Below are 16,276 nucleotides of genomic sequence, written 5' to 3' on the forward strand. Positions count from 1 at the left end.
TTTATGAAAAAATATTATTTTGAACCTCAAATTGGCCTATCAATCTATACGGTTGAGAATGTCAGACATTCGTAAACCCACGCTCACTAACCTGTGCTAAGATGCACGCTTGTGATTTTTTCTTTTCTGTTCTCCTCTATTCCCAATATATATATAGCTTCCTTCTTTTCTTTTCTGTTCTCCCCTATTCCCAATATATAGTTTCCTTCTAACCACGCTTAATTTTAATACTAAATAAAAAGTCTTAACTAGTTATTTTAATTATTCTTCTGTCCTGAATAGTAATTAAAATTCCATACACAAATTTTAAATTTCAATGTTTGTTAATTTAGTCTATGAATTGATATAATTGATTAATATTAAGACTCTAGTTTATACTTCTGTTAGTTTTTTATCCAAAATATAACTTATTTAAAAAACCTTGAGGTTATTTTTATTGGTTATTAGTTTTTTTTAATATAGTGACACTAACCAAAACTTCATATAAATTATTAAAACTTTCATCTTTGCAAGTGTTTCAAGACAAACATACTCCTTACAGTGGCACAAATCCTATTTTTCTTTTTGTGATAAAAATAAATAATTATCATCATATTCACTAACTTAACCTAATTTTATGATATTTTTTTAGATGAAAAACAAACAGAAGAATATATATTAGTGAAGGTTGAGAGAAGACGCGAAGGAAGAAGCGCGTAAAGAAGAAAATGGTGATGAACTTTGTAAGAGTATTGGATCCTTGGTGAACCAAAGAGGCAAAGGTGGCCCTCTTCCCGTATTCTTGGATCGGACTTTTCTGGAAACACTTTCTTCTTACTTCTATTATTCTCATTTCACTTTTCTTATGCCAAACTCTCTCTCTCTCTTTTACCCTGCTCACAAAACTCACATACATGACCATAATATTCTACCTTCTTTCCCAAAATACCCTCCCTCAAACCTCTATTTACTTTCCTCTTTTGATCCTCTGTGTCTTCCCACATGCTAAAACTTAGTCATAATCCTAAAAAGATAAAAATGCGGAGCCATGGACCTTCTCCCTCCTAACCTCATCATTAACAATTACAACCTAACAAAACCTATTTCTCAGTAATTATCTCTTTTTTCCACTTCTCCTCCCGCTGTCTATTTCCATTACTGCCTATGTAATTTCCACCACACACATAGATTCCTTTTCGATTTTGTTAACGTGGGAAAGTAAGTTTTTAATAAAAGAGATATTTTTTTTGGTTTTCACCACTTGCATTTCATTAATCCCGTCAAAGCAGACATAGGTAACAGTACACTGGTTTTTTTAATGAAAAAAATAGATTGTGGTTTTTAGTAATATAAAAGAGAGAGAGAGAGGAGAAGAGAGTGTGGAAAGCTTTCGGCTAAGCTTGCTGAAACTGGCCTCGTCTATGCTGTATTGGGCAGTTCGGGGAATACAAAGATCTTTGAACGCCACCTTCTTTATTGCCTTTTTTCCAACACCTACCTCTTTCTCTCTCACAGTCGTCCTAGGTTTGATTTTTCTTCCTTCTCCCATACCCTTATTCTTTATCTCCATTATTTTATTCTCTACACGAAACCAACACCAAAGCACACTCTGGGTTGGTTGGTTACTCGGTCTTTTTTTTTTCCTTTTTTTTTTTACCTTTTCTTTTTTCTCTGCCTAGCTATATGTCTGTCTAAGAAGAGCAACACAGACACAGTTCAAAGGAGACCTCAAGAATGTGGGATCTGAATGACTCTCCCGATCAGAGGAAGGACTATGAATCTGAAGGTTGCTCTTCGTTGGATGATGATAAAGGCAGGAGAGTGGGATATGTTTCAAATTCAAGCTCCTCAGCTGTGGTCCTCGAAGATGGATTGGAAGAAGAAGACAGTGACAGGGGTGGAAGCAGAACCTTGGAGAGAAAAAGTAGTAAAATATTCGGCTTTTCAGTTACACACAATGACAGTGACCACCCACCCGTCACCCAGCAGTTTTTTTCGGTGGAGGATTCTGACCTTCCTGTATCTGAAGCAGTCGCCGTGGGCGGCGGAAGCTCCTTCCCTCAAGCTCACTGGGTAGGTGTAAAATTCCGGCAATCGGAAACTCTTGGCCCCGGAAAATCAGTGAAAACGTCGGAGCCTATAAAGAAAAGTCGGCGAGGACCACGGTCACGGAGCTCACAGTATCGAGGAGTTACCTTTTACAGAAGAACTGGTAGATGGGAGTCTCATATATGGTTGGTGCTGCGTGAATTTATTCAAAGAATTTCTAACAGTTTCTCAATTGTGTGATATTGATTCCTTTGATTGTGGTTGTCCTTGATGGTGCAGGGATTGTGGAAAGCAAGTGTATTTGGGTGAGTATAGCCCGTGTGGTAGTTTTTGATGTACAATTTATGCATATTTGTTTTTCTTTTTTTTTTTAATAAGGTTTTGTTGTGGATACGAATTGGGAGGCAGACAAGAGTGTATTGTGGGGGAAATTTTAAGGGATGACTGACGAGATGGTTTTGTCTGGGTAAAATTGTGTAGGTGGATTTGACACAGCACATGCAGCTGCTCGGTGAGCACTTGCTCTTTCTTTACCTAATTGTTTATCCAGCTTTTAACATAACATTTCTATACCAGGAATTCAATCCCAGGATTAAAAATTTATACAAGGTTGAAATTAAAAAAAGAAGCTTTTATTTATGTATTTGTACCAGTGCTTATGATAGAGCGGCCATTAAGTTCCGGGGAGTGGAGGCAGATATCAACTTCAACATAGAAGACTACGAAGAAGACTTGAAGCAGGTGGGTCGTGGAAGAGATTCTGTGGAAAGTTATTTATCTTATCTCGAACAGTAGCGGGACTCCTTATCTCCTACACCTCTTTATAGTACTATTTTGTCTGTTTTGTTGTGGTGAGTTGGCTAATTAATGTTATGTAATGATAGATGAACAATTTAACCAAGGAAGAGTTTGTGCACGTACTTCGCCGACAAAGCACTGGATTTCCGAGAGGAAGCTCCAAATATAGAGGTGTAACTTTACACAAGTGTGGAAGATGGGAGGCTCGAATGGGCCAATTTTTGGGAAAAAAGTAGGACCTTATCTTGTATTATATTCTATAATTCTAAAACATATTATTTTGTACATCATGTCATTCTTGTGTATGGCTTATTCATGCCGTGACAAAATTTGATTTCAATTGATTTGATTCGCCAGGTACGTTTATCTGGGTCTGTTTGACACCGAGATTGAAGCTGCAAGGTACCTATTTTGTTTACATGTCAATTTGATGTTTCTCCCTCCCAATTCCATGATTGCCCTACCTTGTAGAAAGTTGCCAAGTACATCGACGCATGCTAGGGTTTTGAATTTTTTTTGCACATTTTGTAAATAGGGCATATGACAAAGCGGCAATTAAATGCAACGGCAAAGAGGCCGTCACCAATTTTGATCCCAGCATATATGATAATGAACTTAATTCGGGTAATCAAGGAATGATCTGCGGATTTATGTAACTCACTAATGTTTCTGCTCGAAGTTTATGTATTTTATTATTCTTATCTTCAATTCTCTTTAGTTAAATGGAATATTGGGTGGCAGATTCCTCAGGTGTAGCTGCTGATCACAATCTTGATTTGAGTTTGGGCAATTTGAGCTCTAGACGTGGCAATGGTCAAATATCGGGGAATCACTTCCCAAATTCTGCGTCCGATCAGCACCTGCCTCCTGCATCTAATTGGCGGAATGGAGGAACAAAGCCTAAGGTTCATGTAATATTTCATAAAATTCGTTATTTACTGGTTGGTTCACTCTTATGTTCGATTAATTTCCCGTTGAGTTGTATCTTAATCACCCCTTTTCACTCTTCGTTGTGTATTTGATTCAGCTTGTAAATATACTACCAAAACCATGTGATAGGAACAACATGGAAGCCTATGCAAGAGATTGGCTCGGGGAGAGTGAAACCTTGAGACTGCTAAACCAAACTCACCTTCAATCTCCAACGACTAAAGAAATGCATAGATATGGTCCGTATAGGTCACCAGCTGAGCCACAACTGTCTCACAGTTTTGCACGTCTTCACCCACCAAATTTTCATGTGGGTACCCCTTCAACAATTATTATCCTGCTTTTGGGTCATGCGTTCAATTTTAATGACAGAAGATGGTCTTGGGTAAGCGCCTATTTATTATAACATCCAACTGAGTTTAATTTTTTTCCTCGAAACATGCAGGTTCCCAGCAGCAGCAGCAACGGAGGCCGTATTGGAAGCGATCTTTCGTTATCAATGTCTGATCAACAGCAATGGCAAGCCGGGCATCCACATTTGTTAGCAACTGCTGCAGCATCATCAGGATTCCCACCTCAGATTAGACCCTCCTAAGTTGGTAGCAGAAAAATGGGTTCCACTCTTTCAAGAGACCTTCATGACCCTTCAAGATTATTTATACCTTGCCATTTTACATTGAAAATCAATCTCCCGTTGTTTTGTTTTCTGAGCATGTACAAGTGGATGGATGCAGTTTAGATTATTGTTCATGTCATTTCCAACATCCCCTCCTTTAGGAAGCCCATACATAACTGTAACTTTACCATTGGGGTGAAAGAAGGGATGAAAAAAAAGGGAAAGCCAAATTGTGAACTCGCTGGTTCTTGTACAATAGGTCAGTCAAGCTAACCAGCAGACGAAATCTTGAATTAGATATTCTGCGCGCTGACTAAAATTTTCTGATCTTCTATAGCTCTATGATTGCATTTCTGCGCTATAGTATTTATGACAGCACATATTCATTTCTTAATTTGGGATGAATATCCAACACACAAACATGGTTGTCAATTTGTTCCTTATTTCTGATCGGATCGGTATATTGGCCTTGAAAACTTTGCAAAGGAAAGATGCTAGCTTGTGGGTTCCTTAATAAGGTAGTGCAGGTTTTGTTTAGCTTGACATGAAACACCGAGACAGATTTTAGTTTGTTATTAGCCTATAGCTCGAAAGCAGGGAAAATAGTAATCAATATTTTTTACTCCTATGCTATAAGAGAGCGGGTTATTTGGTGTCTTGGAAAAATCACCGGATGGATATGAATGGTCTCCATCAATGGTGTCCTTTGAGTCAGTTCTCTTGGCCAAAATCAGTCAGACAAAGGCTATTATGACGAGAAGGACCTATCATTGTTCGTTTAAAGCTTGGAAAGGACAATGATGCATTGGGAGAGAGGGAGAGATGAGGAAGCTACCAAAAGGGTATAAATGGAGAAGGGGTTGGCTTGCTTGGGGGTTTAAGGCCTCTGTCAGTTTTAACTTTTACGAGAAAGAAAAATTGATGAGTGCTACGTACTAAGAGCCATGTTAATTAACTGGGGCCATTTATTTATGGGATGTAACTTTATGGGAACAGAGCAGAGGAGTAATTGGTTTGTGTAGAAAGTTAGGTTCAATGATTATAGACTTGTTGTGAGTATGAGAGGGAACAGCATCTGAATGGTTAATGAACCAGAGACTCGATATTAGCATGATGCCAAGCCTGTCTGTCGTTCAGATCTTACATTTGTGTTGCTTAAATAATTTCCCTTAGTGGATGGATTTTCTATAAAATATTTTTATAGTAGAATATAGTATGCAGCAAAACAGATTTCATTTTTCTACGAACCAGATCCAAAACTTTGGTTTCTGGTTGGTTGGAATAATAGAATAATGTTAGAATAATCATCCTTCCAACCCGTTTGTTTTTTGATGTTGTGCTGGTCGTGCGCTCTTGCGTCATCACGCCCGTCATCCTAGATATTTTAGGAAAAGTGGGCCCAAATTCATGCATACATATTTTATTTTTATTTTTTGGTGTAGAACATGTTGAAGAAGTTTTATATGGTGTTGGGTTTCTCACTTTCACTGATTACTGGTAAAATATTAGAAAAAAAGCAAGAACGTAAAACGAGGATGAAGAAGGTAGCCTTTTTCCAATGATATTTGTGTATCTGAGCTAGGAAAAGAAGGCAGTAGATGATGACATTAAGTAAGCTTATGAAATAGTAATATTTGATGACAGCAATGAGAGGAAGAGTGGTCCAAAAAGTCATAGGAAACGAAGGCAGAGTGGGACTATGTTATTCACTGTTGAGTAGGTTAAAGCTGGATCTGTATTCTTTTACTTTGCATCGGATCCACGTGACATAGAAAGTGAGCAGTGTAGAGGATGCGTTTGAGTTTGTGTTTGATTGAATGATAATAAATGTAGGCATATAGAGTTATATACGGAAGGGTGATGGTGAATGGGAGTGAAGAAGAAGCATTTGTCCTATCGTTCACGTTGTGCCCTAAATTGTTAGATCGCTATCAGCGTTCACTCAGACAAACTACTCTTTTCTTTTCCTTATCTGTGGGACTTTTCTCTCACTCTCATTTTAATTACACCTTCTGCACTCTTCTCTATCTCTCTGTCTTTTCTCTCTATAACGCTTGCTTATCTATACTTTCCTTATCTGCCATCCTTTTGCATTTTTCTACCTACTACCCTTTACCGCAGATTTACATCCTAATTTTCAGTTCACCCATGTGCATGCAACTCCATCACTTTCTCTTATTACACTTTACAAACTAATATCAAACCAAATTTTATATCAATGTTTAATCTTAAACTATATATATATATATATATATATATATATATATATATATATATATATATATATATATATATATATATATATATTTCATTATATTAAAAATTCAACATCTGAGATAAATTGAATCCATAACTGGTCATGGTTTGATATTAACATTGTAATTTAATGAACTATAATTGTTTTATTATAGATATACATCATGTTAACTGTGTAATATATTAAATTTGCTATATCATATTATATGTACAATTATTCACCATGAAATTCTTTGTAATGATATTTGTTACTATGGGTATATAGTTAGTGGATTGGGTGTGAGGGTATATCGATTTGAAAAAACTGAACAGTGGATATGTAGGAAAGAGTTTCGTAGTCATTCAGTTCCGATAATAGTTAAGCGTAGTTAAATCGTAATTAATATAATAATAATCAATTACGGATGGTTAAGGTTTGCATTAATGATCATTAAGAGATAAATTAATTGGTTAGATCACTATAAACTCTATAAATAGAGGATTAATTTCAAGATAAATTCACTTTTATTCACAATTGAATTATTATAGACATATAAAAAAAGATTCTGACTTAAATGTCTCCAAACTGATCGGTTACACGAGCAAGGAGTGGAGTGTACAGTAGGCATAAAAACTTCACACAAACGTCATCCTCGTCTCATTCCAATAGAAACAATATTTTTTTGAAATAATAAACAACTTTACATTTCCATCTTTAAGCAAATATATGGTTTAAACGACTAATTTGAATCATGATATTGATTATATGAACTGAAAAATTAAGAATTGTTACCCGTCACAAGGTGCTTGAGAAACAATTTAGAATAAATTTGAAACATCAAAACAAGATAAGAAGATGAAATTTCGAGGATAAACAAAATAAAAATATAAAATAAGATTTTAGAAACAAAATTGTGGTTCACAGTGATTGAAAATGAAAAGTAATCCGTGAAATATATCAAAGAAAAGAAGATAAAAGCAACCGTTAATGGCTACATATTGTCTTATTTGTTTGAAAATAATGGAGGAATTAAAAATTGAAATAAGAACTAAGATTAGTTTTCTTTGACTAATTTGGTATATCATATGTCAATACGTGTTTGTGGTTCATCTAGGTTGCATTTGTTAAAAATTTTAGGAATTAAGGATTTGAACATGGACAGTGATTATGGAAACCAACCCATTGGGTTGTGTCAGAAAGATTGTTGTGGTGAACAAAGATGCTTCAAGGACCACATATGAAAATGGTCGTGGTCATTTTGGAGTGAAACTTTCTGGTGAAATCTCATTTCCATACATAATGCTTTTAAAAAATGAAATAAAAATATTATAATATTGTTTTTAAATTGATATATAAATATAAATTTTCCATTCGTAATATAGTAATAATTTATTATTATAATTTTAATTACTATCCAGTGAGATATAATTTATATTTTAAATATTTATAGAAAATATTAACTTTACAGTGAAGCACGCTTGAGGGTGGAACTACGTGGGGTTACATACCAAAACAGTTCTTTTTTTTTCTTAAGTCAAAATAGGGTTGTATGGTCCCACATTCAAATTTAATTGTCATTCAATGATCATTGAATGAGAAAAGGGGAATCATGAATTTTCAAAGCAAGAAGAAGTTGAGGTGTGAAAAAAAAAACATGAAGGGATGACATTTTAAAAGTTAAGGCAGAAACAAATATTTTTTATACTATATTACTAAAAATATATTTAAATAATAATCAATTTTAGAGACTTAAAATAATTAATTTAAATATCAATTTATAAACTAAAATTATTAATATACAAAATAATTTTTATTGTAAATAAAAAATTATAATTAATTTATAAATTAACATACAACATCATTGTTTTGGTTAGCAAGTGAAATATTACATCATTAATTGATTCTACTGTTTATGTGTTTTTGATTAAGTGTAAATAAGATGATGGAATATGAATTTATTTATGTACTATATTAAAGTTTTGTTATAATTAACAACAAAACATTTTAATAGAATTAAACATTGTTAATTTTTTTATTATTAAGAAAATTCTGATATTTTGTTAAATAAAAATCTGGTCCAGGACTCATACGTTTTTAAAAATTAACCACATTAAAATAAATAAATCAAAAATTATAAATATTAAATATATATTTGAAATTAATAAATTATATTATTTAGAATTTTTTTATTATATTTTAGCCTTGCATACATATGAAGTTCTTGCTTCTACTTCTTTCTTAAAGACAATCGTGCTAAAAATTTGGTTACAAAATAATAATATTTTTTTTATCGATAAATATTGGTTATTTGGTATTAGAATTGAATCTATAATATCGTTCATATTTTTTTTTAAGTCAAAATCTACGATGTATCTCACAATTTTTTTTTTTAATTTTATCACTAACTCATTTTTTTATTCACGAAACAGCAACATATGAAATATCATTAGAGCTTAATTAAAAAAAAATTAGACATCAATTGAATTTTATATTCAAATCTTCTAATTTAATATAAAGTGTTGGTAGTAAAAAAACTCTTATTTACCTTGGGAAAAAACAATGCCATGTAAATAATAAAAAGAATTTCACTTGCATTTTGATGTTAATTGAGACAACTATGAACGTCTTCAATAGAAAATAATATATATATATTTATATAATTTAAAAAATTGTATTTGTCAAGAAAAAATCCACGCTTTTGATATTGAAATTAAATATTAAAAATGTTAGCTAAAAAATAATATTAATTCATCTTAAGAAAATAAAACTTTCAATGTCCAAAAAAAAGGTACAACCTACTTTAAAGTATAAAAAATAGTTTATTAAAATATATGTTGAGTTCGTTATGATTTAATCTTAGTCAAGACTATGATATTTACTAAAAAAATTAACGGAAGTTTATTGTTACATTATCCAAAGATTTAAAAAATAGTTTAAAAGTAAATAGTTTTATAAAGAATATTTAAACTTTTATTATAAAAAGTTAAACTATAAATAAATTTTCTACTAGTTAAGTTTTATTTTATGAAAATCGTAATTAATCTAAAAGCTTTTATAATAATTATTTTTTTTAAATTACTCTATCATTTACTTAAGTAGAGTTAGTTCATATTTTATTTTTTAAATTTTTTTAGTGATATTTGTTGCATGTAAGATTTGTTGGGTTTGTAGGTGAAATTTAAGGGTTGAAAATTAATTATTATTCGATTAAGATTATTAGAGTATAATTAAAATATTTATATGAGTTTTTATCTGTAAATATTATATTTTATGTGAGTAAAGGTTTCTAAAAACAATAAAATTCTATGTGTTAGTAGCTCATAATTCATATAAAAGGAAAGCTAATATTTTATAATGATGTTGTTTAAAGTGTTTAGATTTCTAGTGTTTCCATGTGAATTAAATTGGTTCCGGTAAACTTTTGAATGATGAAAGTTGATATCTGAATTATAATATATCTGATGGATTAATTGATACATTTTAAGACTATTAAGTTAAATTATACTTATTTTATTGTTTAAGAAGAGTTAAAAATAAAAGTAAGAATAACGTTACACACGTTAACATTGACACGTTTAACAAAGATAAAATAGTATTAAAAATATATATTTTTTTAAAAAAAATATATTAAATGAATATAAAAAAAATTATGTGTAAATGTATATTTTTTTAAAAATAATTTGGATAAATCAATTGATTAATTTGAAACATATAACAGTTTGTAATACATATACACAGTGGGACTCCATATTTGAGTTATTTGTAGTGGGCATATAAAATTTCAAATATTTTTTTAACAATTTTTTTTACAATTTTTTTACAATTATAATAGTTTGTGATTGATCTATTTTAACTATACGAATCAATAAAATAATGAAAATGTTATAAAAGAAAGTTGTTAATACATCATGGTCTTGTACTAAACTAAATTTACAGTTGTTGATAGAGTTAGTTAACTTGAGCTGCATGATACTATATATATAATTTTGTGTGTGGAGAAGAATATGAGAAGAGGGAAATTTATTGTTGGAAGGGGGTTTTTAATATTGGAAGTATCGATGAGTGAAGATTTGTGTAAGAAAAATGAGAATCTATCTTGGTAAAATATGGATGGTCAATTCAATCACTTTTGGTTTTCCTTTTACAAGGGTTAAGGTTTGAGTGGTCAAATGTTGATACGTTACCATATGGCTATATGATTATGATTTGTGATCGCATTCTGTTTGAGCTGGGTGATTACGTAAATGCTTTCACCAATAATGGCAATAGGAAAATGGAGTGGCGAGACGAAGAGGGAAAAGAAATATCCTGATTTGAAGAGGTTCGTGATCAATGATTGATGTTTGACAGTTGCGAAACAAGGAATCCAGCTAGTAAAATTGACCTGCAGAAAAAGACCAGAAAACAGAACAGCACTGTTTGCGGTTGCTTAATTTCAAGAGCAAAAACAGGTTGTATGAATGCACATGTTTTCCATTTGTGCCTATGCTAATGAGAGATGGTTACGAGTTTCTAATATGGGAATTGGAAGAGTTTCGTTGAGTTTTCTAACCGATTGTTAGTGCCAAAAGAAAGAGGTTGGTGTCTTGTCATGTACTGATGTTGCTGATACAAACCTACTTTTTCCAAAACAAGCAAAATATTTGTGTGGTGAATGAATAAATCTATAATGTGTCACGAGCTTTTTTCTCGATTGGTTTTGCATTGCTTTTGCTTTTGTGGGAACAAGGTTGGTCTTCAAACGCTAACTTTTTACCGATTACTCAATTCTCGTGTCGGTTCTCACGCCCATATTCTTTTTGCTAAGCTAAGCCTCACCAACTCTCCTAAAATAGTTTAAGTCATTTTATGTCTAATTCTTCCAACTTTCAAGAACGTGTTTTCAGTTCTTTTGAAAATGTTTCTTTAACCACGATTACGTGGTAATTTGTAATTCGTCTGTTTTACATCAATAAAATAATAATATATAATTTAACATAATTTATTGTTAAAAAATTATTTTCAATTTTTTATTACACAGGTCGAGAAACAAAATAGAAAATTCTTCCAACACCTTCCATTTTTTCGTCCTTTCATGATTATAAAATTTCTCATCTTACCAAATGTGTAATTAGAAAATAAAAAATACTTTTGGATTACACAGTTTTTTGAAAGCCGAAAACGACTTTTGGAAGGTGAAAAAGATTAAGAGAAAAAAAAACTTTTAAATTATATAATCTACAGATTATCTTTTTTTTTTTCTTTCGGATGTATAGTTTAAAACTATTTTTCTTGAAAAAAATAAAAAACTTTTGAATTATACATTTTGAAATCATTTTTTGTCTTCAAATTGTATAGTTTGAAAATCTTTTTTATGTTTAGATATTATAATTTAAAAACATTTTTTACTTCCAAATTACGTCATCTCTAAATTAATTCTTATTTTCAGATTGTAGAATTAAAAAAAAAGGACTAAGCAAAAATATTCATGAGAGTGCAGATCAAAAGTATGGAATTGCAAGAAAAATTTTGTTAAACCAAATTAACAAACAAACAATGTTGGCTATTGCTTCCTACACCCATCAAACTTCTCATGCACCAATCAGGAAACTTTTTTCCTTAATACTAGGGGAAGATTGCTTTCGAAAAAAAAAAATCCAGAATTGTTTATTGTACTCCCGAAAAATAATTTCCAAAAGTGATAGAGTGCTAAAAGAAATCTGCTGAGGTGCGGGAAGTAATACCTTATCAATGAAAAAGAAGCCCAAAAGTCAACCCAGACCCAAACTGGCCCTAAAGCCCGTTTTTAAATCCCTAATTGCTTTAGGTGAAAAAAAAAAACACAACTTGCTTAGTGTGTAATAAACCAAGTCGTCGTCTTTGTTATTTACTATTGTAAATCCATTTTTCTTTTCATTTTTCTTAATTTCCTCTGATATGAAGATCCTCGTCGGAAATGCTTCATTAAAAAAAAAAGGCATTTCACTGACTGAGACCATGCTATTTGTTTATTCGTACTATGAATTATTTGAATTTAGTCACTCAGTTTTCTGTTATTTTTTAAATTAAACAAAATTAATATGCCTCTATAACAAAAAATATTTTAAACATTAAAACGTTCATTTTTTTATTAAAATGCCCTGAAAGTCCGTAAAATAATATTAAATTTATAAATCAGTAGAGTATTAGAAAGTTATACAAAACTGAAGGATTTTTTTTATGTCAGGAATTTGAAATGAATCTTTTTTAAATTTTCTCATTGTGAATAATATTTATTATTTTTGGTTAATAGAAATTTAAAAGAATAATGAAAATGTTTAAATATATAAACTAGAACAAATTAATTGAGAAAAATTAAAAAAACATAAGTGAATCCCAAATTAAAAAAAAAAAATACACTTCTTATAGCATCACAGTAAACCAAAAGAACGAGAATTCCTCTCATTTCTCATAAACCTCTCATATGGTCATTAACTTCTCTCTTTATTTTTTCACTCATTTCTCACCTATTTTTAGATTAAAAACTATTTTTAGAAATCATAGAGAGTGTTCTTTAAATCCATTCAAACAAATATATGAATAGAATCAGGTTTATATGAAGATACGTGAAATTGTGTTGAAGAACTTAAAATTCTTTTAAAGTGAGGGAAGATAAATATATAACTAATTATATGTTGTTGTTTGTCAAAATTATTGTTTACATGTATGTTGTTAGGGTAAGAAACTTCAAATGTCCAGTCAGTTTCTATGATTTTGTGGGAGGTTTTTCAAAGGGTAGTCATTTTCTTGTCACTGACACAAAGGGATCATCCTTTTAATAAATAGATAAGTATGAAAAAAATTGAAAAATATTGAAGAAAGGGTTTACCAATGTTTTTGTGTTGATCTTATCTGTTACGAATAATCTTTTAGAGTTTAACATAAGGTATTTCGTCAAGAAGTGGGGATATGTGCTAATCAGAGGGGTGCAACGAAAGGATGGTGAGTTATATTTTTCAATAATAGAGGTGTTATTTTAGGAAGATAATTATAGGTGCTCAATGATCACAAAATAACTAGAATCTTAGGTTGATTGAGATGAAGTAGAAAGGATGAGAAGTAGGCTACTCTAGTTCTTTAAAGGTTTGGGTTTTGGATTTGTGTTATCACCATGGAGTGAGGCTTGATACTAGATGTTTATTGTAGAAATAGGATTCAAGTTTTTATTTTGATGGTAAAGGAGTAGACTTGTTATAGAGGTTTAAGGATCTAAGCTTAGAGTAAAGTTATGAGAAGATTTCACTAGTGTAAGCATTTGTATTATAACTAATGGCTTCTTTAAAATGGTTAAGGAAAAAACATCATGTAATCTTAGTTTGAGACGTACCATAAGATTGTTAGTATTGATCAAGTTAAAGATTTTAAGACGAGAGAATTCAAAGTTATCAGATCCGAAAGGGGAGCTGATGTTTTGGTAAATGATAAGTTAAGCAAGGATGTGCTAAGAGATTATTACAGGTTAAAGAGGTAGAAAGCAAAAGGTAGATCATAAAAGGTCAATGTTGTATGTTGCAACAATTTGATATGTTTTAGTGGAAATAAGATAGCATTGTCATATACTTTGTTAACATTTGCCATAATCAGTGTAGGTTAATGAAGCTTTTGGGCGGTGATGGATAATTGACTAAGAGTGCTCTCTTCCTGTTAGTGAATCTTAGGATGTTTATGTCTAAGTTAACTCAGTTGTATGCAAATGAGATAGTAACACTAAATGGAGTATCATTAAGTGTCATAAAAGATAAAAATCTCGATACCTGAGGATGATGTTTGCCTATCATTCTCAAACAAATGAGAAATCTAAGATGAAGATTCAGTCTCTCGAGGATCTGCTAAGAACATGTGTGTTTGAAGGTGGGTGAGGTACAAGTAAAGGAGGATTTGTCTATGGAGACAAAATTAGAAAGGATTGAGGAGCACCAGGTCAAGTAGCATAGAGGTAAGGTTTTGAGTTGGCACAAGTATGGTGGATGATAGGTCAAACATTGTCACGTCAAAGTTAGAAGAAGAAATGAGAGAGTTTTATCCCTATTTGTTTCCAGGTAATTAAATTTTTTAGGACGAAAACTTTGTTATCGGGGTGAATGTGAAATCCCAAATTAAGAAAAAAAAAAGTATCCTCCTTATACCAGTATGCCAAACCAACACAAAGGGAGTTCCTTTCATTCCTTAAAAAACTCTCCTATGATCTTTAACTTCTCTCTTCAATCTTTCACCCATATTTCACTTATTTTTCGATCAAGTACTAACTTTGGAATCACATAGAGTGTTCTCCAAATCCACCCGAATAAGGATATAAATAGAATAAAGGTTTTGGGAGAAAGAGATGTGGAATTGTGTTGAAGAACTCGTGGCTCTTTTAAGATGATTAAATCTATAACTAATTGCATGTTAATTTTTGTAAAATCGGTTGCTTGCATGCTAAACCTTTTACTTGGGTATGATTTGTATGATGTATGTTGAGTTTTAGGTCTATAAATGGATTTGATTTGTGGTAGTATTTGAGTTTGGGGTTTGGTAGGTCGAGAAAGGGAGGCTCTCGCCCAAGAAAAATCAATACAAAACTTCACTTTACTCCTTGTCAAAATTTCGTCTAAACAATACATTGTTGCCTAAGTGAGAAAAGTCTCGCTTAAATAACAAATGTTACCTAAGTAAAATTATTATTGCAACTTAACTTAATTTTTGTGATATTATCACTCAAACAACAATATTATCATTTAAGCTAGTATGTTCTGCTTAAATGACATTCCATACTTAATAATTTAGAAAACTATTTATACTAGTAAACGATTATTTATAAAATATTATGAATTAAAAATTTACTTTTTAAAAAACCATTATTTTAAGAAACAATGAATTAGGATATTGAAACTTGTGAAAATTTAATTTTTTAAAAAATTAAATATTGATAGATGTGGTTATTTAATTTTATATTCAATTGAAAATTTGTAATATTAACAATTATTTATATATAAATAAAATATAAATGAATAAAATGTATGTTTATAATATAAAAATAAATTCTATATTAGAGAATTATTCTAAGTAATTTTTCAATTTTTTTCATCCATATATGACTTTAAAATTTATTTTTAATCACACACATAATTGTTAAAATAAATATGATAATAGGAATATGAATAAAAAAAAAGATAGTATTACTTATAAAAATATAATTTTACAAATTGTTAACTTTTTGTGTATTATTTAAAAAAGTGTTATTAAATTTTTTAATATTTAGTTATTAAATTTATCATTCACAAGTCAATAATTTAAATTATACAAAACATTTACCACTCTTTTGGTGAAAATTTCCGTTCAAAAGTTAAAAAAATAAAAATAAAAAATGTATAAATTTTATTTTGCTGACAGTTTCCCTATTTATATATTTTCTAAATACTATATAAAATATACGTTTTTAAAATAATTATTTTACGAAATATGATTTTCCAAATCAATTATTTTAAAATAATTGTCAACACCCAATTTCGTCCGGGAAAGTAAATAATCAAAATTAAATAATAAGAGAATAATAATTAATGGTGGGTAAAGAAAAAAAGGAAAAAGAAAATAATAAAATAATCTTCCTTAACGCAGGACACGTCACTTTAGAATGTTTTTGAGTTTAATGTGGTAATAATTTGAATTAT

At 30.7% G+C, this 16,276-nt stretch overlaps 1 protein-coding gene across 2 annotated transcripts; it reads left to right on the top strand.

Annotated features, from left to right (window-relative positions):
- Window positions 1-1,324: 1,324 nt before the first annotated feature.
- Window positions 1,325-4,766, top strand: LOC106777756 (AP2-like ethylene-responsive transcription factor TOE3). Of its 2 annotated transcripts, none has more exons than XM_014665495.2 (11): window positions 1,325-1,503; window positions 1,659-2,213; window positions 2,308-2,333; window positions 2,509-2,539; window positions 2,682-2,769; window positions 2,913-3,058; window positions 3,184-3,228; window positions 3,362-3,450; window positions 3,568-3,737; window positions 3,854-4,066; window positions 4,202-4,766. In XM_014665495.2, exons 2-11 carry the CDS (start codon window positions 1,714-1,716, stop codon window positions 4,349-4,351), a joined length of 1,458 nt encoding a protein of 485 aa, XP_014520981.1. In that variant the 5' UTR covers window positions 1,325-1,503; window positions 1,659-1,713; the 3' UTR covers window positions 4,352-4,766. The 2 variants fall into 2 exon arrangements, with proteins under 2 accessions (XP_014520981.1, XP_014520982.1); XM_014665496.2 differs by having other exon boundaries at window positions 1,326-1,503; window positions 3,568-3,731.
- The last annotated feature ends 11,510 nt before the right edge of the window (window positions 4,767-16,276 follow it).

Source organism: Vigna radiata, chromosome 11, assembly GCF_000741045.1.
Source record: "Vigna radiata var. radiata cultivar VC1973A chromosome 11, Vradiata_ver6, whole genome shotgun sequence".
Lineage (NCBI taxonomy): Eukaryota > Viridiplantae > Streptophyta > Magnoliopsida > Fabales > Fabaceae > Vigna > Vigna radiata.